The sequence below is a fragment of the Lissotriton helveticus genome, chromosome 1_1, assembly GCF_964261635.1.
Source record: "Lissotriton helveticus chromosome 1_1, aLisHel1.1, whole genome shotgun sequence".
Classification (NCBI taxonomy): Eukaryota; Metazoa; Chordata; class Amphibia; order Caudata; family Salamandridae; genus Lissotriton; species Lissotriton helveticus.
This window is the reverse complement of record NC_136057.1, coordinates 308,783,411-308,807,259: the sequence shown is the minus strand read 5'-3', so window position 1 is coordinate 308,807,259 and position 23,849 is coordinate 308,783,411. Positions and strand designations below refer to the sequence as shown.

Below are 23,849 nucleotides of genomic sequence, written 5' to 3'. Positions count from 1 at the left end.
ATGGTATTGTTTGAGACATTAGTATGGAAGCCTTTAGACTTATAGAGCAAACGGTACATGCCAAAAAACACTGCAAGTGACCAAATCTTGAGTAAATTACCCCCTAACTTTGTGAGCAAGTGTAGTGGGTGACCCTAAAATATCGAGCCAGCACAAACATCCACTCAAATAAAATGGCAAACCAGGCAAGAAAGCAAATCAGAAAACTGCAACAGAGCAGACCCTTTTGAATGAAATGTCAGATGCAGGCTGCCATACATTTTACGAATAAGCAGCTTGCTGAAAGAAAAGGGTGTGTTCCTGGCCTCGACGCCCCCACGGGCGAGTAGCAGGATACCATGGATGGTCCTTCAGTCAGTCAGCTGCCACAGCTGTCATATTGGTATGTATTGCCAGTATATTTAATTTATTGGTCTTCTAATGTTTCAGTCAACATCCAGGGAGTACATTTCAATTTCACGTGGGATCTGCTGTAGATCAGTTCAACTTTAGGATAGCTCAAACTTTACTAGATGTAACATCCTCTTTCCTCTCAAAGTGCTGTGAAGGTCTATTATTTTCAACGGTGCTTAGAAGCCAGAAATAGTAAGCAGTGTGCCCCAGCATTGTCACTTAGATACTCATGTTCCACACCCAGTCTAATCAAACACACATACAATCCTAGTGCAACCAGTAGGAGCACTCACAGTGAAACCCAATTGTGCCCAAAGTTTTAACCCACTTGCATCATCAATTTCAAAACCCACTGCTCTTGTGCACCACCCAATGCCAGCGCCTCGATATTAAACTCCCATGTAGGCCACCCAGACAGCAGTCATCCACATTGAAACGCCCATGTTACTGCATCCACTCAAAAGAACGACTCTGTGCACCATCCAGTTAATGCCTACAAATAGAATCCCTCTGAGCACACTTACATTGCCATCTAGTCACACAGTCCCGAGCATAGAAGGACCCACACATTCATGTCCCATTTACATAATGCCCTAAAGCGTACCATACATTTATAGTACCTATTGAATGAACCACCATGTGCTTCACTCTTTCATATCACTCATGCACACAGAACTGTGATGTGTACTATCCAGTCACAAATAGAACACTGAGATCCAATATGTACCTTCCAATCACAATGCCGTAACTTCAAACCCTAACGCCCCATTTATCCCAGGTGTACTAGTCCACGTCAGCTACAATGTAGCGAAATCTCTGAGCTACACCAAGTCATATCAACCTAACTGTATTCTGTTACACCGAGTCATAGCAACCTAACTTTATTCACATGTATGTCTCACCCAACCACATCTTCCACTCGTATACAACTTTTCACATTTTCACCTCCCAGTCCTACTGTTCACAAAGTGAATCCCATCAATACCATTATGTGCACTAGTAGATCACAGCACGTGCATATTCAAGGCCATAATAACTGTGCACTAGCCACTCTTCTAAAAACCATGGCCACCACCAATGGCAGGGCAGGGGTTTGTGTCAGGAGCAAATTGCTTCTCAGTGGGGACCTTGGTCAGTTGTAGCTACTGAACTTTCAAAACATATGTCATACAAGGCAGCTCTGAACAGTGGCAGCTAGTGAAGTCTATCAAGTGAGGTTTAATTGCTCCAAGTGCTTTGTGTGTTGTAGTAGGGTTAGTAGACTGGTGGATGTTTGTGAGAATATGTTCTATGAATGTTTCTTATACGTAAACTGGTGGGAAGTGTTCCCCAATTCAGGACATTGGTCAGTCACAGCTACTGAATTTTCAAAACGAGAAGATGGAAGGTTGATAGAAAGGACAACCATTAACAGTGGTAGTTGGTGAAGTAGTGGTGCGTAAATACATGCTACTAATTTCACTAGCTCACAATGGATGAGCTATGCAAGTGAGTCCCATTTTCTAAAGAGATGGTGGAAGTTTGTCAATATAGTCAAGTTTTAACGTTTTTTTTGGGTCAATTCTTGATCCTAAATTACCAATGTCCAACCAGATTCAGTACGTCATTTAAGTTGTAACCATTATGCCAGGGCCAAAGAGTAGCACCACATGAAACCCTAGGTATTAGAACTCATTGATAGGAGATACTGCATGTTGGAGGGGACAGACACACTTGCATTCGTTTTACTGTGAGCTGCAAAATAAAAACTTCCAAAATTGTTCATACACAAAATCTCAGACATAACATTGAGTCAAAACAAGTTAGGGCACCGATTATTAAAATCAATTGAAATTTAAGTACCAGGTGGCTTAGAGCTTAAACCAGTAACTCTACGCACAGAGCCTCATTTTTAGTAGATGACGGAGTCCCTGCAAAAAATCACAACCCTTCGGTCAGTGAATTACGGCTCAACCAATCAATTTAGTTTTTATTTCGATTCTTAAAATCATTAAAGACACATGTAATAACAATACAACACTTAAAAAAAAGTTTGTACAAATATACATCAATTATGTGAAGGCTAAAACTCCTAAAAATACCTTAAAATCAATAAATAAGTTATGTTGCAAAGAACAATACATTTACGGCTCAACATTATTAATGCTTCCCTTGAGTAGAGCATACATCTAGACTGTAAAAACAATAATGTAACGATCTCATTAAAACATGTGAGTGGGACAGCAGATACTAATTACTGCAGGTCGTCACCAGCCTACAGTTCTTGGACAAATTATTGGAGAGGTGTGTAGCAGAACAACAGAAAAAACATATCTCAGAGAATGACCTAATCATGGTTTAGGTCAGGCCTCTGTTCATAAACTACTCTTCGGTAGTCGATGATTTTGGACAGAGGTGAGTCTTGTCTCCTCATTCTACTACACCTCTCTGCAGCATTAGAAATAATTGAATACAACATACTCTTAGATATTCTGCAAAAACTGCGTAGGATAGAGGACTGTGTTAAAACAGCTCTCCTCTTATCGTTGTATCCAACACATGGAACATCCTATGGGCAACCACTGTGTTCCTTCCTTTGCCATGAGACACTTGGTTTCACAGGGATCTGTCCCCCTCCTACGTTTTAATCTTTACATGTAGAGCCGCAGTGAACTTCTAAATGATTTTGGAAATGACTACCATCAGTACTCTGACAACACAAAATCAATCGGTGATTTGAGGAGAAATATCGTTCAGCGCTAGGATGCGGTCCAAAACCTTTACCCCACTGGCATATCTGATTTGAAATATAAATGGCTAGTACCGGTATTAGTGCAGGAAAGCATTGGGCAGCAGCTTGGGTACCAGATTGTCAAAAAGTCCAAAAAAGCATAACATTTGTGCTCACTCAGTGGTTTGAGGGTTGCAAAATAACACTTCACCTAGGCACTGAGCGCAGTCTTTCACTATGTCCTCAGCGGTTCCACTGCATAGGGGACCCTTTGCATCAATACAGCTTTGACTATGGAGTCCAGTGTTACTTTATCTAAAGTCACATGGAAAGTGTTTAGGGGATATCATGAATATACTGTAGTTCTGTGCATAACGTTGGTACCTCACCATATTCAGGCTCAATTAAAAAGAAATCTCCTCAAAGAAAAAAGAACAAAAATAAATTAAGTGCCCCTGTCTATTTTTGGGAGCTAAACTAATCCAGAGGCTAAGGCTAGGAAAGAAGAGAAGAAATATGTAAAAGCTTTGTGTGGCATTGTGTTCTCCAACAGAAATCTCAGGTATGGACTGTCCATTTTACCCTATTATTTCTGGATGGAGAATAGATGGATTTGATTTGTTTGTTTTTATTTCTGCTTTACCTTTCTCCGTTTTGATTTTTTCAGTGCGGTATGTCAGCATACAGGGATGATGGGAGCAGTAGCTCTTTTTGCAGGTTGGATGCTGACTTCGACCCACACATGCTGGAACCCAGCGTGACAAGGCGTCGTTTATCTCAGGCAAGACAACGGGCAACTCTTGCAGGCCTTATCGGGCAGCTGCGTGACACTGTCTACCCTGAGATAGATCCTTACAACATGGTGACAAAGGTATGTGAAAACATGCTAAATTATGTTCATAAAGTATTTATAACCCAACACTGGAAATTATATACCAGATAAGAGAGGCGAAGATTATATTAAATCAACTTCCCGAGGTTTTTTAACACAAAGCCCAACAGTAAGTATTTTGAAGTGTTCCCAGCCGATACCATTTGAAAAGATTATGTATTTATTATTTCTCCATATAAAAACTCCAATGCGTTTTGGTCGTACACAAGCTTCATCAGGACTGCAACATACAAACTTGAAAATTTTAAATAATTAAAACCAATATTTATGTTGTTATACATACAAACAGTACCATGTACTAACAAAAGATTATTTTGAAAGAAGAAACGCGTATTACTTCAGATGGAATCCATCCCTTCCACTTATATATGAGAACATATTTTTAAGACAGTATATTCACATTATCAGTGTATCTAACATCAGACAAAACAACATTTTCAATTTAGATCTTTTTAAGTTAAGGCATGCAAAAGATTTGGGGAAAAAAGAGGAGGCGGGGGGGGGCTGAAGGGACAGGCATGCTCATAATGTACCAGACCCCCCAGGATATAGCGGCATGAATTAGCAAATTTAGCGGCACAAAAATGGAAATTTAGCGGCACAAATATGGAAATTTAGCGGCAATTTAGCGGCTTTTTATTTGGCGGTTTTTACTATAACAAACACAGATATCTTAGTTTTTTGTGTTTGTGGTCTGTGTGTGTTGGTTCCTGGTGTGTTTGTGGTCTGCGTGTGTTGGTCCCTGGTGTGTTTGTGGTCTGTGTGTGTTGGTCCCTGATGTGTTTGTGGTCTGCGTGTGTTGGTCCCTGGTGTGTCTGTGGTCTGTGTGTGTTGGTCCCTGGTGTGTTTGTGGTCTGCGTGTGTTGGTCCCTGGTGTGTCTGTGGTCTCTGTGTGTTTGTGGTCTGTGTGTGTTGGTCCCTGGTTTTTTATTTTGACCTATAATCCTATACATGTATTGCTAAATCTTAGCTAGTAATAGCACTATATTCCATTAGTATTTAAACGGTGCTTTCCTCGGTGGCACGGTTGCATTATTTATGTAGCACTTCAGTTTTAAGAATAAATACAAAAAATATATTTGTAACCTTTGATCCTATGTATATTGCTGACTCCTGGTTTGTAAAAGCGTTTGTTCAAAATGAATAGGAAAGCCAGGGTTGGAGGCTGCAGGGCTTGTTTCTTTCTGTCCATGTGCCAAAGGTCACTCTGGCCTGTTGTTGTGGTCACCCTGTGGAGTAATACACCAATATTCAAAGGGCAGCGCAGCCTGACCTGCTGGTGACATTAATTCTGCTATGTGGGTCGTGTTTTCTTCTCTAGTAAAACTCCCAGCAGATGAAAACAATATATGAGCGAATAAGAGCGGGTCAGGGCTGCTGCCTCGGCCAGCGTATTAATCGCATAGTTTTATTTCAGGAGAAACCCCTCCTTTATATATTGCATCCTATAACAGACGGGCTTGCGGATCGTGGGCCTTATGACAACTAACCCGTTAATTTGAGTCCTCTAGTCAAACGCCTCTTTGTGCAGGGATCACAATTATAAGTGGTGAGCTGTTTATCAAACCTGTTAATATAGATCACAACCTTTGTTCAATTTCAAATTGCAGAGGCATAGGAGTTGTAAAATCCGTCAAGGGAAAAACTGAAGACTGATTTCACTTAATATGGAGACCCGAGTGACCGCTAAACCAAATAACCCATGCCGAAAATGGGGCTGTTTAAATGATTAATAAAATCCCTGGTTAATGGGTTGACATTCAGTATACAACCTATCTAGAGTGGTGAGACCACTCAACTTTTGCGCACTGTTACACCTGGTCAGTGGGTCAGACCAGAGTCACCTTCATATTTTTATAATGTATTCTACATTCTAACTATACACAAAATTTAACACATGAATCTCAACACTTCAACATAAATGTTTGCTTTTTAATTTGCAAAGATCGACAAAAGTAATTTGTATCATTCAACTGTATTATTGACAATTCATAACAGTTTCACAACAGAACTACATAATCATGCTTAGTAGTGAACAGTTGTAGTGGCCCTTGTAGTAGCCCGATGCATTTCGAGTCCCTTCGGACTCTTCCTCAGGGGCCTGTAAATGGGGACCAATTTTTAAACATGAGTATAATTAGCTCACTTTTAACATTCCAAAATATCAGGCAATATAATACGGAGGCAACAACGTACAAAAATGTCAGAAATATTGTCAGGGAACATTTTAGAACGGATATTGAAGTGTACCTAACAAATAGAAAAGCCGCCACCACACCACTGTGTAAAAAACTAAACCACCTCAAGGTAACTCATACTCACATTAATGATAAACACACTCCGCCCTGCCTGTGGACAAGATAACAATTACTGACCAGCTCTAACCAAAGAAATTAAAACTGTAACCCTACTTCGTGAAAAACCTTACCTCGGTTGCTTTTTACTGCGCACTACCGCGTTACTCCCTTTTTTTTCCAATACCAAATCGTATCTGTGAACAAACATGAAAAACCATGCTCAAAACCTTTCTCCTCTTAGTTTTTTCCTCCGCAATGAAGGCGCACATCGCCAAAAAGCTTCCTACCTTGCTAGTCGAGTTCGTGTTCACCGTATACTCCACTAATCTCCACGAAACAATCTGTACCACATGAATGGCCCGTGGCGTTTTTAAACAGCCAAACTCTTTCTAAACGTAACCACGGAAAGCGAAAACGGACTACCACTGAATGTACCAACCTCAAGATTAACAACATGAAGGACGGACTACCGCAAACTACCGGGGCCGCCATGTTAACGCTATCAAGAAGTTATATACGAAGTGCATGAACATAAATAAAATGAAAGTGTGTGAAAAAACGGAAAACAATATCACAACCGGGCTGTAGAAAAATGATATCAGTACATAATCCATTCATGTACATAAGTAGTCACACATGTAAAAGTACTAACATCTCAACGGGGTAAATCACATATTTACTGGAAACTAGTATAATAATATCGGTACAACATCCGTTCGTGTGCATATTGTTTTCCGTTTTTTCACACACTTTCATTTTATTTATGTTCATGCACTTCGTATATAACTTCTTGATAGCGTTAACATGGCGGCCCCGGTAGTTTGCGGTAGTCCGTCCTTCATGTTGTTAATCTTGAGGTTGGTACATTCAGTGGTAGTCCGTTTTCGCTTTCCGTGGTTACGTTTAGAAAGAGTTTGGCTGTTTAAAAACGCCACGGGCCATTCATGTGGTACAGATTGTTTCGTGGAGATTAGTGGAGTATACGGTGAACACGAACTCGACTAGCAAGGTAGGAAGCTTTTTGGCGATGTGCGCCTTCATTGCGGAGGAAAAAACTAAGAGGAGAAAGGTTTTGAGCATGGTTTTTCATGTTTGTTCACAGATACGATTTGGTATTGGAAAAAAAAGGGAGTAACGCGGTAGTGCGCAGTAAAAAGCAACCGAGGTAAGGTTTTTCACGAAGTAGGGTTACAGTTTTAATTTCTTTGGTTAGAGCTGGTCAGTAATTGTTATCTTGTCCACAGGCAGGGCGGAGTGTGTTTATCATTAATGTGAGTATGAGTTACCTTGAGGTGGTTTAGTTTTTTACACAGTGGTGTGGTGGCGGCTTTTCTATTTGTTAGGTACACTTCAATATCCGTTCTAAAATGTTCCCTGACAATATTTCTGACATTTTTGTACGTTGTTGCCTCCGTATTATATTGCCTGATATTTTGGAATGTTAAAAGTGAGCTAATTATACTCATGTTTAAAAATTGGTCCCCATTTACAGGCCCCTGAGGAAGAGTCCGAAGGGACTCGAAATGCATCGGGCTACTACAAGGGCCACTACAACTGTTCACTACTAAGCATGATTATGTAGTTCTGTTGTGAAACTGTTATGAATTGTCAATAATACAGTTGAATGATACAAATTACTTTTGTCGATCTTTGCAAATTAAAAAGCAAACATTTATGTTGAAGTGTTGAGATTCATGTGTTAAATTTTGTGTATAGTTAGAATGTAGAATACATTATAAAAATATGAAGGTGACTCTGGTCTGACCCACTGACCAGGTGTAACAGTGCGCAAAAGTTGAGTGGTCTCACCACTCTAGATAGGTTGCTCAGTTCAGAGGCATGGTGTTTGGACAAACGTGCCACTTTTGCAGCACGCATGGTTATTAAAACAACAAAAATTATATATTTCTCTAAATATTTCGTATAAAAAGAGGTGTGCTTCTCATTTGTAAATTTCATTTTGACATTCAGTATAACCTGCATAGGTGCCTGCATAATGTGTGTGTGTGTTTATAAATGGAGGCCTGGGTGAAATGAGCGCAGCTTAATCAGTTACACTTATCACGTTTAGCGTCCGTGCTTGCCTGATACACAACGCCCATCCCCCCTTGGCCACACGTACAAGGTCTAGCTTGACAACCAATGAAGATACAGCAATACAATCGTGCACATCGCTATTGCTACAGCAGATAGAGCCCTTGTGCATCAGACTTACCAGGGAGATGGAAATCCCTCTCAAATTACCTGTGCGAGGTTGTGCCCAGACTTCTGATTATACAACGCCACTGCCTCCAGAGGCGTGATATCGACCAGATGGCTCTTTACACACCCCCCCGCCCCAACCCTCCGCAGACCCGCCCCGCCCCCTTGAAAGGGGTCTGGATGTCTAGATTTCGCGGGCACTTTAGTAAAAATCCCGCCATTTTTACAAAAGTGCCGATTTCGCCGCCACTTTTGTAAAAATCGCGGCATTTTTACAAGAGTGCCGATTTCGCGGCAAACCGCGAAATCGCGAAATCCTGGAGGGTCTGATTGTAGAACCAGATTGACTTTATAAAAGTTCCCATTTTCTAAATTGATTGTTCATATATCCTCTTAAAATCACATATCAGTTTGCCAAAGTGGGATCCAAAATCCACCATCAGAAAGCACCCGTAATAGATCATTTGTTACCTCATAGTATATGTTACTATCATGATGAAATGTATATTCAAATTCTTGACAAGACAACTACACATGTCCTCATGCTCCAGTGTATGAAAATGCTAATGCTCAGCACATATAAACACACAGAAAAAAGAAGAAAACACATTTCTAACTTATCAATTTCACAAGTACTGATTCTAACGTTGTATTTACTAAATAACTTATGGCCTCAGCTAAATCCACATTTTCAGGAAAGAGTGTCTAAACAAGGAGTCTATAATTTCAAAAAACCATCTCAGAACATTGCAATCTAGTGGGCAGATTAACCAAAGCAAAGATGTACTTAATGTTGCATTTGTACCTCTTCAGAAGTAAGTTACATCCATTCAATTTAATATCATGGATAATAATCCTGAAATAAACAACAAAAGAGTGCGAGTTATGCCTCTGTGTGCTCTTCGCGAGGCGTTCGTCAGGACCAACCCACCATGGCGGTGTGCGCACGCTAAGGCGCATCCTAATCTGTGGTGGAGAAAAGGACCGTAATAACTCACGGTTTTTGTAACGTCTTCAGGATTTCTGAAAAACGTATATTTGTGAAGCGTATAATGACCTCACTCCATGGGTCCCAGAGACAGGCGGTGGCTTGTAGTCACACATTCATCAAAGCCATGCGCCCACAATCACACGGGCGCATGGCTTTGATGAATGTGTGACTACAAGCCACCACCCCCTGAGGACCCATGGAGTGAGGTCATTATACGCCTCACAAATATACAATTTTCAGAAATCCTTGAAGACGTTACAAAAACCGTGAGTTATTCCGGTCCTTTTCTCCACCACAGGTTAGGATGCGCTTTAGCGTGCGCACACCGCCGTGGTGGGTTGGTCCTGACAAATGCCTCGCTAAAAGCACACAGAGGCAGAAACATGTTGACCACTCTTTTTATTTTTCACTTTATTTTCACCTTAGGATATATCTTGTAAAATTAACCAGTAGTTAATTATCCTTCACAACTGTTTTTTTTTGATGCCTGGTTTTCCGCCAATAAAGTTCTTTGGATTAAACCAACGCATCTTTTAAATCACTCCCTTGCACACACTTTTGGCACATTCACATCACTAAAAAACCTGCTCCGCTGTAAACAGGCGTTGTAGCACGCTAGGGAGGCATTTGGCCTCTCTGGTAGGAACCCAATGATGAAGCATGCCACAAACTAGGTTGGTGAGTGAGGGTTCTTTTTAAATCTCAGAGTGATTTTTCTTGCTGGCTCTTTGTTGATAAATCACACTCTTTTGTTGTTTATATAATATTGTTCAGGGGGACTAAGAGTGGCGTTAACTACCCTCTCTCTCCTGTGGTTTAATTCTAATAATCCCTAAAGACAAGTTAAAAGCAGGATTTTTATTTGTATGAAACATAACCAATTAAAAAAGAAAACATGATTCGACTTAAACAAACCCATTAGTGTCAGTCCCTAGTATATGTTACCCATGTACCCAGGGCATAGGTACCCCAGAGGTCTCCCATGGGCTGCAGCATGTATTGTGCCACCCATGTGAGACCATTCAAAATGGAACTACAGGCCTGCCGTTGCAGCCTGTGTAAGCTGGTGCTTAGACTACTTACTAAAGATATAGGTTTACTATATGTTGGGTCACTGCACTTGAAACCTGTAAGACACCCCTATAGCAGGCCTTTGCAATGCTGAAGGGTGTGTTTGGAAGGTCTGATTCCAAGCACTGGCAGATCCCTCTGTTAGGCTCTCCCTGTCCCTGGTGCCAATCTTCCAGACCCATACAGCACAAAATGATTGCTACCGACCAGAGATAAATTTCTGCCCTCCTGCTGCTGAGCCAAGCTCGAGCAGGGGAAGGCAGAACCCTCCTGTCACAGGGAGGCGTGGCCACCTCCAGACAGGATTTAGTGTATTGGGACCAGGTGGGTGCGCTTGCCAGCGCCAGGAAGCCTGAATGAGGGGCACATTTGTTTTTGAAAACAGACTTTATTGACAGATTGCACACATTCCCCAGAACTCTGCACACCAGAGGTATCTGCCGGACGAACATACGACATCAATTGAGATGCAATCAGCTTTTCTTCCATTGATAAACAAACATAAACAAAGCAATACTAGGCTCCCCCCCCCCCCACCTCCCTTTCCCCCCCCCCACCCCCGGAACTCCCCCCTCCCGGATCCCGCCCACCCAAGTCGCACTAAGTCCTTCGCGTGTCTCCTATATAATATACATCTAAATGACTGCATGTATGTACCCTCTACCATGGCCCCTTCATGCCACCTCCGGAAGATCTTCCCGTTCCACAGGCGGCTCAAGCCACAGGCCCCTAAATTCAGCCCAGAGTTTCCAGATTCTATAGTGCTTTCGTGGGCATCCTCGGGCTACAAAAATCGGCTGCTCCATTCCCATACAAAAGTCTAACCCTCTCTTGCACGCCACCACAGAAGGGGCCCGCGGATCCTTCCACACTCTGGCCACATCTCTTTTGGCCAATGTGAGGCCCAGCAGCAATAAATGCCTCTTGTAGACATTACCGCCCATCCCATCCATCACATGCAATAAGCCCAACTGCGGCGTATGGGGGAGCTCCCACCCCAGAACCTCAGACATGCTATCCAGCACCCCCTCCGGAACCGATCCAGAGAACCACAACTCCACCATGTGTGTATAAATGTCCCCACTTCCTGGCCACATCGGAGACAGTCCGGAGATGCAATCAGTCCTGCCCGCCATAATCTCTCTCTAGTGAAGTAAACTCTATGTAGGTACTTAAATTGGATGAGCCGTAGGCGCATCACTATGGCAGCACCCCTGGGGGCTGCCAACGCCTCCCTCCAATCCTCCTCCTCCAATTCTCCTACGTCCCTTTCCCAAGTCTCCCGGAGCTTCTGCAATGTGGGGGAACAGTGTGTGACTAGTGACTGGTATATGCGTGATATCTTTTTCGTCTCCAGGTCTCCCATAAACACCTTCGCTTCCAGAGGGCTAAACTCGGGGAGGGACTCCAGGCCCTCTAGGCTAGGGGCGAGGGCATGACGAAACTGAAGGTATCTAAAAAAACTGAGAGCGAGGCATACTAAATTCCCTACACAGATCCTGAAAAGACTTAAGCGTCGCACCGGACAGCATCTCTCCTAGTGTCGAAATTCCAATGCTGTCCCATCCCCGGAAGCCCTGTAGTGTCGCTAGCCCAGGTAGCCGCCCATTGTGCCACAGGGGGGTTTCACCAGTCAGGGTATTTCACCATCCCATGCGACGCAGAGCCTGTCTCCATATCTGAAACACCACCTGCTTGGCCGGCGGCAATGTCTTCTGCAACTGCGCCGTGTATAGAATGGTGTGTAGCGTATGGGACCCTATAAGGTAGCGCCGGGTCCCCCCTCTCTCCATATCACCACTCGTTCAAGACTAGGAGGTGGGAGGCTTGATAATAAGAAAGAATATCAGAAGTCGCCAATCCACCACAATATGTAGATAAAAAACAGGTGCGCAACGCTACCCGTACAGTGCCCCCCGCCCAGAGGAACAGCCCCAGTGCGGAGTTTACCTGTCGGAACCAGTGAGGCGGAATGGGGTAAGGGTGGTTCTGTAATTGGTATAGCAGCCTGGGGAGGGCCACCATTTTAAAAATGGCCGACCTACCATTTATCATCAGTGGCATGCGGGACCATGTCTTAATATCTGCCCGGACCCGTTCCCAAACCGGCGCTAAATTCCGCTCTCAGGAGACCGTGGGAACCTCAGATAAAAACACCCCCAAGTACTTAATGCCCCCCACCACTACTTGAAGTGTAGCTGCCTAGTCCCCCACTTCTGTGCGCTCCCCCAATACCCATAGGGTTGACTTGCGGGGGCTCATATACAGCCCTGAAGTTTCTCCGAAGATTTGCATGATTCGCAGGAGGCGCGGCCCGACCTATTGAGATCAGTAAGGAAAAACAGGACATCGTCCGCGTAGAGCGCGATCCTATCGGACGGTCCTCGCGCCCACTCGAACCCTTGCAGTTGTGCATGAACGCGCACCCACGCCACCAGCGGCTCCATAGCTAGGGCAAAGAGGTACGGCGAAAGGGGGCAGCGCTGCCGGGTACCGCGCCCGATGGAAAATCTGGAGGATATGACCCCCGCTACTCAAACCGAGACTGTCAAATCCATATATAGAAGTCGCAAATACGAAAGAAGCGGGCCCTACGTTAAACCGAGGCAGGAGCGCAAACAGATAGACCCAACTCAGCGTATCAAATGCCCTGTCCATATCCGCTAAAAGAAGTGCCGCCTGTTCCCCCGTACTCCGAACCGCCGCCACCGCTACATGCGCTCGCCGAATATTGTGTCTGGTCGCCCTCTGGGGCATAAAACCAGCCTGGTCGGAATGGACAAGCGCTGCAATATGAGGCAAAAGCCGGTTAGCTAATGCTTTGGCCAAGATTTTGGCCTCCACATTTAGCAGAGAGATTAGGCGATAGGATGCGTGACGCCCCGGGGGCCGGCAAGGCTTATGGAACACTACTACTTCAGCGTGTCTCCAATCTGGAGGGAGGCTACCACGTTCCCTGGCCTCTTCCAAGGCGCCCTATAATGCGCACCCAGCTGTAGGTGATATTTCCTAAAAAATTCACTAGGAAACCCATTGGGACTGAGAGCCTTTCCTGTGTTAAGTTCGCCCAGGGCCGTGCCCAGCTCCTCCTCCGTCAGCGGGAGCTCAAGGCGCTCTCGCACCTCATCCGACACCGCACGAGGCGGTAAGTCAGCAATAAACTTGTCCACCACATCTTCAGGAAGGCATTAGTTCGTGGCATACTGATCAGCATAATATGCAGCAAAGCCCTCAGCTAACTCTTTCGGATCCGTAACCAAGACACCCGCTCCATCCAGTATCCCTGGCAGGGCCTGCGCCTGGAAAGTGCCCTGACATAGCCGGTGCCACATCGTTCCCGATTTGTCCCCCCACTAGTACATCCTGCTGCACGTCGAAAGCCATATCTGCCACGCCTCGTCTATCAGCAGAGAGGCATAGGGCTGCTGCGCCAGGAGTAGTTGCCCCACAGCCTGACCCTCAACCTCTACAGTGCCCCGACACTCCAACGCCTCAATTTCAGCCTCGGCCTGTACCAATTCCGCCCTGCGCCTCCTCCTGGCAGCCACACACCAAGCTATGTCTACCCCCCGTAGCATGGGTTTCAGAGCCTCCCACACAGTCCCGGCACGAGCGACAGAGGCTACGTTCTCGACCAAATATTCAGCTATGGCCTCGCCCATATGTTTCTGGTAGTCTTCTTGCTGCAGGTACCACACGGAGAGGTGCCATCGAAACGGCTGCCGCCCCCTGTCCAAACAAATGTCAACTGAAATGGGGGAATGGTCTGAGAGCCCACGCGGTAGTATGTCCGCCGACTCCACCCTACCAACCACTGCTCTGGGAACAAAGATATAATCCAGTCTGGAGAAGGATTTGTGAACAGCTGAAAGAAATGTGTACCATGTCGCTCAATTTAGTGGAGTGGCCCACTACCTGACCATCCCCGGGCCTATACCTATCTCTGAGTCCATCTATAATATCGTTCCAATCTCCCCCTACTACCGCTAACGCATCAGGGATGTAGGCCCACACCGCAAACAGCTCCTCAACCATTGACCATTGCAGAGGGGGCGGGGCATATACACATCCCAGCACCAGAGGCTCCTCCCCAACCATACCCGTGACAAATAAGTATCGTCCCTGTGTATCAACCCATTGAGCAGAGTGGACATAGGGGATTCTGCGATACACTAAAATGGCCACCCCCTGGATCCCCTAGTAAAGCCTGCATGAAAAACCTTGTGGTAGCCATTCCGCTGTAGAAACAGTGTCTTAGTACCTAGTAGGTGAGTTTCCTGTAGCATTAACACATCAGCTCCAGCCCTCTTTGCTTGCCGCAACACTTCCCCCCTCTTGACCTTGTCTAGGACTCCCGCACATTCCAGCTAGGGACAAGAAGAGAGCCTCTGGGCCCTGGAGCCCTACCCATAGAATTCACTATCAGGGAACGTCCAGAGCAGAAGCCCAGATGCTGGGCCATGCAGGTGCACACACAACAACCGTTGAGACCCTCACGTGACTGTGCGACTCATACCCAACCAAAACAAAGCCCCCCCAAGGAACAAACAGACCCCCCCAACCCCCAACCCACACCCCATACCTCAAGAACATTGAAGTACCTGTCTCGCCAGAAAAGACTCTCTGCCCCCAACGCAGGACCTGAGGCCGTCCACACCAATGGATCCCCACCCAACAACCCCTGAACCCTAAACCACCCCCAACAAGCCCTAAGTTAAGGGGGAAAAAGTCCGCCTACAATGCTTCTCCCTCCACCCCGCTGCAGCTCACATTAACTCATAGTCTTGTCAATATCTACACACCAGCTCCCTCTTGCCCACAAGTCCGTAATCTTAACAGCGCACAGTAACACATAGCTATGCAAAATTGTAATGCAAACCAATTCCCTTCTGCCCGCCTGTTAGAAAAGTCAAGGATCTACTGTCTGATGCTCAGAAGCCTCCTTCCCCTTATTCGAGGCACCTCCGGATGTAGAACGCCGCCTGGACCTGGACCTCCAGTTTCCTCTCATCCGCGTCCCCCGAGAGGTCTGCAACTGTGCCTCGCTCAAGGATGAATCCGACTCCAATCCCGGCGGTGTGTGCACCCTCACCGTTTCATCAGTCCATTTAATTACCTCCTCAGGGGTGTCAAAGAAGTGGGTGTGGGACCGAAAAACCACCCGCAGGCGGGCGGGTAGAGCAAGGCATAGGGGAGCTTAAGGTGAAATGAAATGAAAATTTATAACGCGCAAACTGTCACTCCTAACGGAGTCTCCAGGTGCTATCAACAACAGCTTAAGAAGGTGACATCAGCCTAAATAAGCTTTTGGCAACAGTCCACTGATACACCAAAGATACATGCTTTTAACTGTTTTCTGAACTGCCCCTCTTGTTTAGTAGCCCTAAGCTCATTGGGCATGCTATTCCAAGCTTTGGCTCCCAGGACAGTCGCTGACCTTCCACCTCTGGTGACCAGCCTAAATGCTAGAACACTGAGCAGGTTGGCCGTGGTTGACCTTAGTATTCTTGTCGTAGAATAAGGCTTAAATCTTGCTGAAAGATATCCGGGACCTAGATGATGATAGGCTCTGAATGTTATCAATAAGAGTTTGAACAGAATCCTCTTACTGACCGGTAGCCAATGAAGGGTCTTCAGAGCAGCTGAAGCCGACGCCCTGCGTGGTAGTCCCAACACCAGTCTGGCTGCTGCGTTCTGGACTACCTGAAGTCTCCTCAGGATGGTTTTATTAGTTCCTGCAAGGAGACTATTGCAGTAGTCCAGTCTCGATGATAGGGGGAATCAGATTGAAAAACTTTCTCTGGGTTTCTATAAACCCAAAGCAGGTCCCTGTCAGTTTCAAAACATGAGGCTTAAAAGAAAGGGCAGAGTCCAACCACACGCCTGAGTTTCTGGCCACTTCCACAGTTGATGGCGGTGCTGTGGTGTCATCTGGCCACCAATCCTTTGGGTGTAAGGGATTCTCTTTCCAAATTGGTAAGATTTCTGTCTTGCTGCTATTGCAACAGAGGTGATTTTCCCTCATCCATTGCAACACAGCCGTCAGACAGATTAAAAATTTTTCCTCTGCATTGGTGGTGGTCTTATCCAAGGAGAGTATCAATTGGGTATCGTCGGCGTACAATGTAATCTCGATCCTGTAATTGGAGATCAGAGAGACGAGGGGAGCCATATATACATTGAACAACAGAGGACTCAAAGAAGCCCCCTGCGGCACCCCTGTGGTGATGACTTGTACAGATGACCTGAATGATCCCAGCGCGATTGATTGTGTCCTGTTGGTCAAAAAAGATGTAATCCATGCCAGGGCCAGGTCTGATATACCATATGCTCTTAATCTCGTAAGCAAGATTTTATGTGAGATCGAATCAAACGCTGCTGACAGGTCTAAAAGAATCAGGACTGCCTTCTTGCCCTCGTCCAAAATAAAGGTCTCTGAGACGAGCCTTGGCGGCCGTAAATGATTGCCGCTGCTGTTGCACCAAGCGCGTGTAGTCCGGGAAGATCAGGATCCGTTGGTTCTCATAAAGTAGGGGTTCCTTGGCCCTGGCCTGCTGCAGTATAGTGTCGCGGTCATGATAGTTCAGCAGTTTGGCTATCACAGGCCGTGGGCGAGCCTCCACATGAGAGCCCTGTGTGCCCGCTTTATCACAAAACATCTAGAGAGGGAGTCGGGGAGCGGGGGGAGCCAACTTTCTAGCCACTGCATCAAGAAGCCCTCCATATTACCTTTCTCACAGCCTTCCGGGAGGCCGACGAAGCGCATTTTGTTCCGCCGAGCCCGCCCTTCCGTATTTTCAGCTCAGAGCGCCAGGCCCTTCTGAATGCTCTCCATACTGGCCACCTTACGCTTCAGGGCCGCGACGTCATCCTCCACCCCTGAAATCCGGGTTTCTGCCTCCGTGATGCGGGACACGGCGTTTCTCAAGTCCTGGCGCAATAACGTGACATCCGACATCACTGCGCCTATTTTTGCGTCCAACATATCCCGGGACTGGGTTATGGCTGCCATCAAAGCCGCGTTGTCCGGTCGGGAGTCTTGTTGACCGCCCGCAGCCCCTGCACTCCCACCAGATCCCGTGAACTTGTGGATGGGCCCATGTTTTGTGGTCCCGCCACCGCCCTTGTCCTGCTTCATGGCCGCCAGTTGTAGGAGTCAGCCCAATGGAAGCCCAGTCATCAAATCCACAGGCAATCCCACGCAAATACCATCAAGGCTGCAAATGTACTCCCGGGCCGCTCCTAGCCGGATAATGGGCACCCTCGGGCCAGGGCCTGCTGTCCGGTCTTGTGCCCCCGGCCCTCTTTACCGGACTCTAGGCTTGAAAAACGCCAGTGCCCACGCTAGGCCACGGGACACCGCTCAGGCCTCCGCACCGCTCTCCACTCCGCAATGAAGTAGGGGGAAAAGGGGCCCCTCCCTCGGAGCCCGCTGCCCAACTGGAACTCCGGAGGGGCCGGCCCGCACCTCAGGAACCGTTCGGGGGTCCCGCCAAGTCAGGGGCCCGCTTCGCTCACAGCAGGCCGCGGCGCCACCAAAGCTCCAGCCACTGGGACACACAAAAATCGAGGTCTCCTGCCTCGTCCTGCCGCACCAGGCCGCACACTGCAGGGCTTACAACTCCGGCCACCGGGCACCCCGAATCGCCCAAATCGCCACCGGAGGCTCACCACTGGCTACTGGCAGGATATCAACCCCTCCGGGCCGCAGGGAATCCGAGGGAGACAGGATAACTGGAAGGATTAATGCTGGGCTGGACGGAGCTCAGCTAAGCTGCGTCCGCCATGCTGGCTCTCTCAGCCACGCCCTGATGAGGGGCACATTTGGTGTCCCTGTGCATAGTCCAGTTCAAACCAGTTCTGAGAGCCAATTTCTCCCGCTTTGGCGTGAAACTGGATAAAGGACATGGAAGTAACCTCTCCCCTGTCCAGACCCTCCCCTGGGAGGGTCCCCTGAATCTTCCAAATCATTTCCCTAGGATACTTAAGGGCTTACCTGGGTGTAGGTCCCTAGAGTCATAGTGGGATATGAATCAGAACTGAAACCTCTGCTCTTCTACCATCTGGACACTCTGGACTTCGCTGGACTTTGTTTGGGCCTGACTTCTTCTCCCTTCCAGTCTGCTGCATCGTCTGTGCCTGTGCACCATACAGGACCTGTGGAGCATCAAAGACACTTGAAGGAATCTGCCTTGAAGTGAAGGAGTCACTTCCCTGCATTCAGAAGCACTTCAACACTGCTGACCGGTCTGCTGATCCCGAGCCCCTGCGGACTTCGAAGGGTTCAACAACACAAGTGGTGGTTTCCTACGTCTCTCAAGGCCCAAGCTGTCCTCTCACCAAGTCTGAGGCCAGTATTCCTTGTGGGGGCTGCTTTAACCGAACCCCTGTGGACCGTGTTGTTTTGCAAGTGCATATGCTTGTTGGCAACTTTGCGACAAGTGCATTGTGCTCCAAGTAGCCCCAACCTACACTTCTTCCACCAAGATCTTCAGCCACACCACCTCGTGGGCACCGTGACCGGCTCCTTCGGTGAGCTGCTAGAGGTCCTCTCGCGACTCCAGTGCCTCCAGCCTTTTAGGTCAATCGGAGGGTCACTTTCGTTTCCTTTGGTCTCCCCTGCTTGCCTGCGGCCTGCTTTGACTCCCCTACATGTGGTGAGGCTCCTGGACCTTGCTGGTCCCAACTTTGCACCTTCTTGCATGGGTTGCCTTTTGCAAGGCTTGTTGGTGCTCCCGCCGGACACCAACCCCTCAGCACTCAACATCCTTCTTGGGACAGCTCGTATCCGGGTCCTGGTCATCCTCCGCGTCGCCTGGTCCTCGCAGCTGCATAGTCAAGGTCATCGTCATCTTTCCTGAAGCAGCCAACATTGGAGGGAGTTTGTCGTCCAGGGCTCCTGGTCACTCCTGATTGACATAGACTCTGTCCCCTCTACTTTCAGGTACTCCTCCTCAAGAATCCACGTTTGGATTCCCACGGACATTTTCTCCTCTTCCAGCAGCGGCACTTTATTGAAATCCTCTATTGGGTTCGACTGCGGATTCCGATACCACTTCACCGATGTGCACCCGGCAACCCTGGTGTAGGTAACGTGGGCACTAGGATATCCATGAGTTGGGTGGCTCTCCAACCTTCTAACTCCCAAGGGGTTTCTTCAGGGTCCGTTGGTAAGGGTCTCTGTTTTTAAAAAATCCAACAGCGACTTGCACATAGAGTTGTACGGAGCACACAGTTGTGTACTCACACTGCACACACTCTCTGTGGGGTCCCTGTCTACTTACCGTGGGTGGTTCTGTGGGTCTCCAGTGATTCTACGTCCTCTCGACATCGTCCTGACTCGAGTCATGGTTCTTATACCACTTTCTTAATATATGTTCTTTTACCCCCTTGGGGTCCACTGTGTATGACGTGCTATTTACTGCATTTCTAACTGAAGTATTGTGTTCATTGTGTTTATTTCCGTGTTGGAGATACTCGAACATTCTAGAGAGTATTATATAATATATACATATTTTTATAAATGGTTGGTGTAGTTCTTTTTCACTTAATCTCTACTTTAAGATTGCATTCTGGTAAAACAAGCTGCTTTGCGCTCCTTCTGGATTAAGCCTGAAGACTGCTCTCCACAGCTACTACTTAGAGAGCTTTCAAAGGTTGTCTAAGACCTCTTAAATCACCATAAGAGTTGTTTGGACTGATGCAAGGTGTCCACTTACATAAGTGTACATCATATACCAGGCCAGATTCTCACATTGGTGTGCAGCGGTTGGGATTCAAGCTTGCATTGTTTTACCAGATAAATCTTTGTATTGATTAATTGAAAAACTATTACTACTGCTAGGCACATATAATATAAGCTTAGAATAACTAAGCTCTACTGAACTTGGGGTTGAATTAGTCAAGAGTCTAGTACACCCTTTCTCCAACCTAAGAGTGTTTAGTTACCACTAGGTTAAATAGTTGCAACACCACACCACACCACACTTAGTATGTCTTCCAAAGGAGATGCCAGTGGCTCTCTGACTACTAGATACAGTGAACTTGTGTTCCAAGAACTGAAAGCACTGTGTGCCTTTAGAAAGTTGAAGACCGGGAAAGGAGCCACTACTCAACGCCTCTTAGAGGTGTTATTGTTGGATGACCTCAGGAAACCCTCAGGGTCATATGAGCACGATAGAGTGGGTGGGACAGGGCATGAGGATAGGCCAGGAGGTGGACCACTCTTTGACCTTGAATCTAACCCTAACCAGGTGGAGCCTGATGACTCCCACCTGCACAACTTAGATCTCCCAGAGGATTCTGCAGGTGGCCTTGAAGAGGCACCCTTCGTTCCTCCTCGGAAAGTGCAGAGTAGACCTAGGAGCTCTAGATCCTCCTCGAGGGAATCCCATGCCTCAGGACATTCAGCAGGGTCCTCTTTAATAAGAGGGTCAACTCTTTTGACAGGGAATACCAACTTCTTTAACTTGAGAAAGCTAGGCTTAGGCTCAGGCAAGAGCAGTTGGCCCTTGACAAAGAGTCCCTAGAAGTCCAGAGAGCTGAGAAGAAATTGGGACTAGAGTCCCATGGTGGCAGCAACAAGGTCCGTAGAGTTAGAGAAACCTCTATTGACCATAGGAACCTGAGCAAAGATAGTCCCTCCCTACCATGATGGGGATGTCATGGGTAACTGCTTTAGAGAGGGCCTGTAAAGTTCAGATGGTCCCTCCAGAGCAGTGGGCAGCTATCTTATGGCTCTCCTTTGCTGACGAAGGTAGAGATAAGCTCCTCACTGTTAGAGAAGAGGATGCTGACAATTACTCAGTTTTAAAGAGTGCTCTCATTGATGGGTTTGCGTTAACCACTGAGCAATACAAAATTAAATTCAGAGACACCCAGAAAGCACAGACCCAGGACTGGGTAGATTTTGTGGATAATGCCACAAAGGCTCTGGAATGTTTTTTACTTGGCAGCAAAGTGCATGCCTATTTAGGATTGTACACTTTGATTATGAGGGAGCAGATCCTTAACAAATGTCATAATGAGCTTTTGCACCAGTACCTGGTGGACTCAGATCTGACTTCTCCACAAGAATTGGGAACGAAGGCAGATAAATGGGTCAGAACCAGCGTTCACCAGTAGAACCAAGGTGGTTGCGACCAGAAGAAAGATCCTTCAAAAACCCGAGAGAAAGGTGGGGATAAGTCTAAAGAGAAGTCCTCTGAAGGTCCCCAAAAGTCCTCCTCTGGGGGTGGGGTCCCAAACTCCTACTTCTCCTGGAAAGAAACCTTATTGCTTTGTTTGTAAAAAGCAAGGCCACATGAAGTATGTGATTGCCCCAAGGCCAGCAATAAGGAAAATATTCCTCCTACAACTATAGCATCCCCTAGTGCTCCTGCCAGTAACCCCCCAGGTAGTAGTAGCACACCCAAAAATGTAGTTGGATTCTCCTGGGGGAGTTAGGTGGATACTGGCCTAGCCCAATCCCCCACACAAGCCACCTTAGTCTGTGATGGTGGAATGGGCTTTGCCACTTTTACCGTGTGTCCCAATACTTTGGGCAAGTACAGACAGGAGCCTCTGATAAATGGCCAGAAAGCTGTAACCTATAGGAACACTGGGGCTAGTGTCACCATGGTGACAGGAAACCTAGTGTCCCAACTTCAGCTTTTACCTGAGTACAAGTACCACGTGATCAACACTGATGGTGTTAGGACAGATCATCCCATGGCCATAGTCAATCTCATCTGAGGAGGCATCACTGGTCCCCAAAGAGTTGCAGTGTCCCCAAACTTGCCTGTAGACTGCCTCTTGGGCAGTGATTTAGTGGAACTGAAGGCCCATCTAGAGATGTTAGGCCTCCCTGTGAAAGTTGGTGGGACCCTAAAAGCCCCAGTCCAACTACAGGGAAGGTAAGGAGTAGTGGAGCCTTAAAGAATGGCCCACTCTACTCCACAAGAGAGCAAAGGGGATGAAAAAAATGATTCTCCCCCCAGACTATAGGTAAGGGTCAGCTTTCTCAGGGAACCGATCCTAAACCTGGTAAAGAAACTGCCCCAGAGGTGGTCAGGCCTGGCATGGCAGAGCCACTGAGGGCAAGGGAACCTTCCAAGGAGGTACCCAGTCTGGAGAAGGTATCCTGCCTCTCTCTACCAAGCCTCAGTCAACCTAGGACTGCAGAGGTCAGGGATGTTAGTGGACAATATAGGACCCGCTGCCAAGCGGAATCCCCATACCCACAGATTAGGGACCCCCTTGCTTAGTAGTACTAGACAGGTGGATAATCCTCAGCAATCTGAGGGATCCCTCTTAGCATTAGGTAATGGCATCTCCCAGACGGACTTTGTTGGGCAAAGGAAAACCTGGGACCAGGCTGTCCCAAACCTTCACTGGCCCTGCATTGTTCCAACCAGGAGGGATCAACCAAAAGCTATAGGCAGCCAGAGGTTGATCCCTAGGGAGAGATAAAAGTCAGTCATAGAAAGAAAGGCCTCCATGGTGGCCAGTGATCAGAGGAAGCTGAGGCCAACCCTGTAAGGGCCTCACTTCCCTACTCAGACACCTCATCAGCCTCTTTCTTGGCTCAAACAGCTTACAGGTAGTCAACCCAAATATTTAGAGGATGCAAGGCCCTACAGGGGAGGAACTTCTCAGTGGACCATAGGATAGGGAGTATCCATGCAAATGCAGGACCTTCCTTATATGTGCAGTTAGGAAATACAGTCTCAACTGGGCAAGGTTAGCCTTATCTCCTTTCATTTGGGGGGAGTGGTTATGTAGAAAGGTAGGATCCTTCTGCATGGTTACCCCCACTTTTTGGCTGGTACTAAGCTATGTTTTACTAGTCTCACTGGGATCCTGCTAATCAGGACCTCAGTCTATCTGCTTTCTCCCTAGATTGTTGTGTTCAGTACTTGGGTACATCCCAGATTGGATCTGGCGTATCCTTGTCAGTCCCTAGTATATGGTACCCATGTACCCAGGGCATAGGTACCCCAGTGGACTCCCATGGGCTGCAGCATGTATTGTGCCACCCATGAGAGACCATTCAAAATGGAACTACAGGCCTGCCATTACAGCCTGTGTACGTTGCTGCTGGTGAGCCGCCCTCTAGCGGTCGGCTGACCGAATCGTGCCCAGGAGCCCTGATATTGAAACAGAGAGTAGCCACGGAGGAGCGGTAAAAGTTCATGCATCTGGTCTGCAAAGTAAAAGAGGGTTAATGACACAGAGGTACGATAATAATCCCTAGAAAGACTGTAACAGGCCCATGTTAACAGTACCAAAACTAAGATGTAATGCCTAAAGCAT

General features: G+C 47.0%; 1 protein-coding gene across 3 annotated transcripts in view; it reads left to right on the top strand.

Annotated features, from left to right (window-relative positions):
- STRA8 (stimulated by retinoic acid 8) overlaps positions 1-23,849 on the top strand; it is a 126,162-nt gene that overhangs the window by 1,334 nt on the left and 100,979 nt on the right. For all 3 annotated transcript variants that reach the window (XM_078653557.1, XM_078653563.1, XM_078653547.1), the window contains exon 2: positions 3,771-3,974. In XM_078653557.1, the coding sequence (XP_078509683.1) occupies positions 3,777-3,974 (198 nt within the window). In that variant the 5' untranslated portion in view covers positions 3,771-3,776. The remainder of the gene's footprint in view (positions 1-3,770; positions 3,975-23,849) is intronic.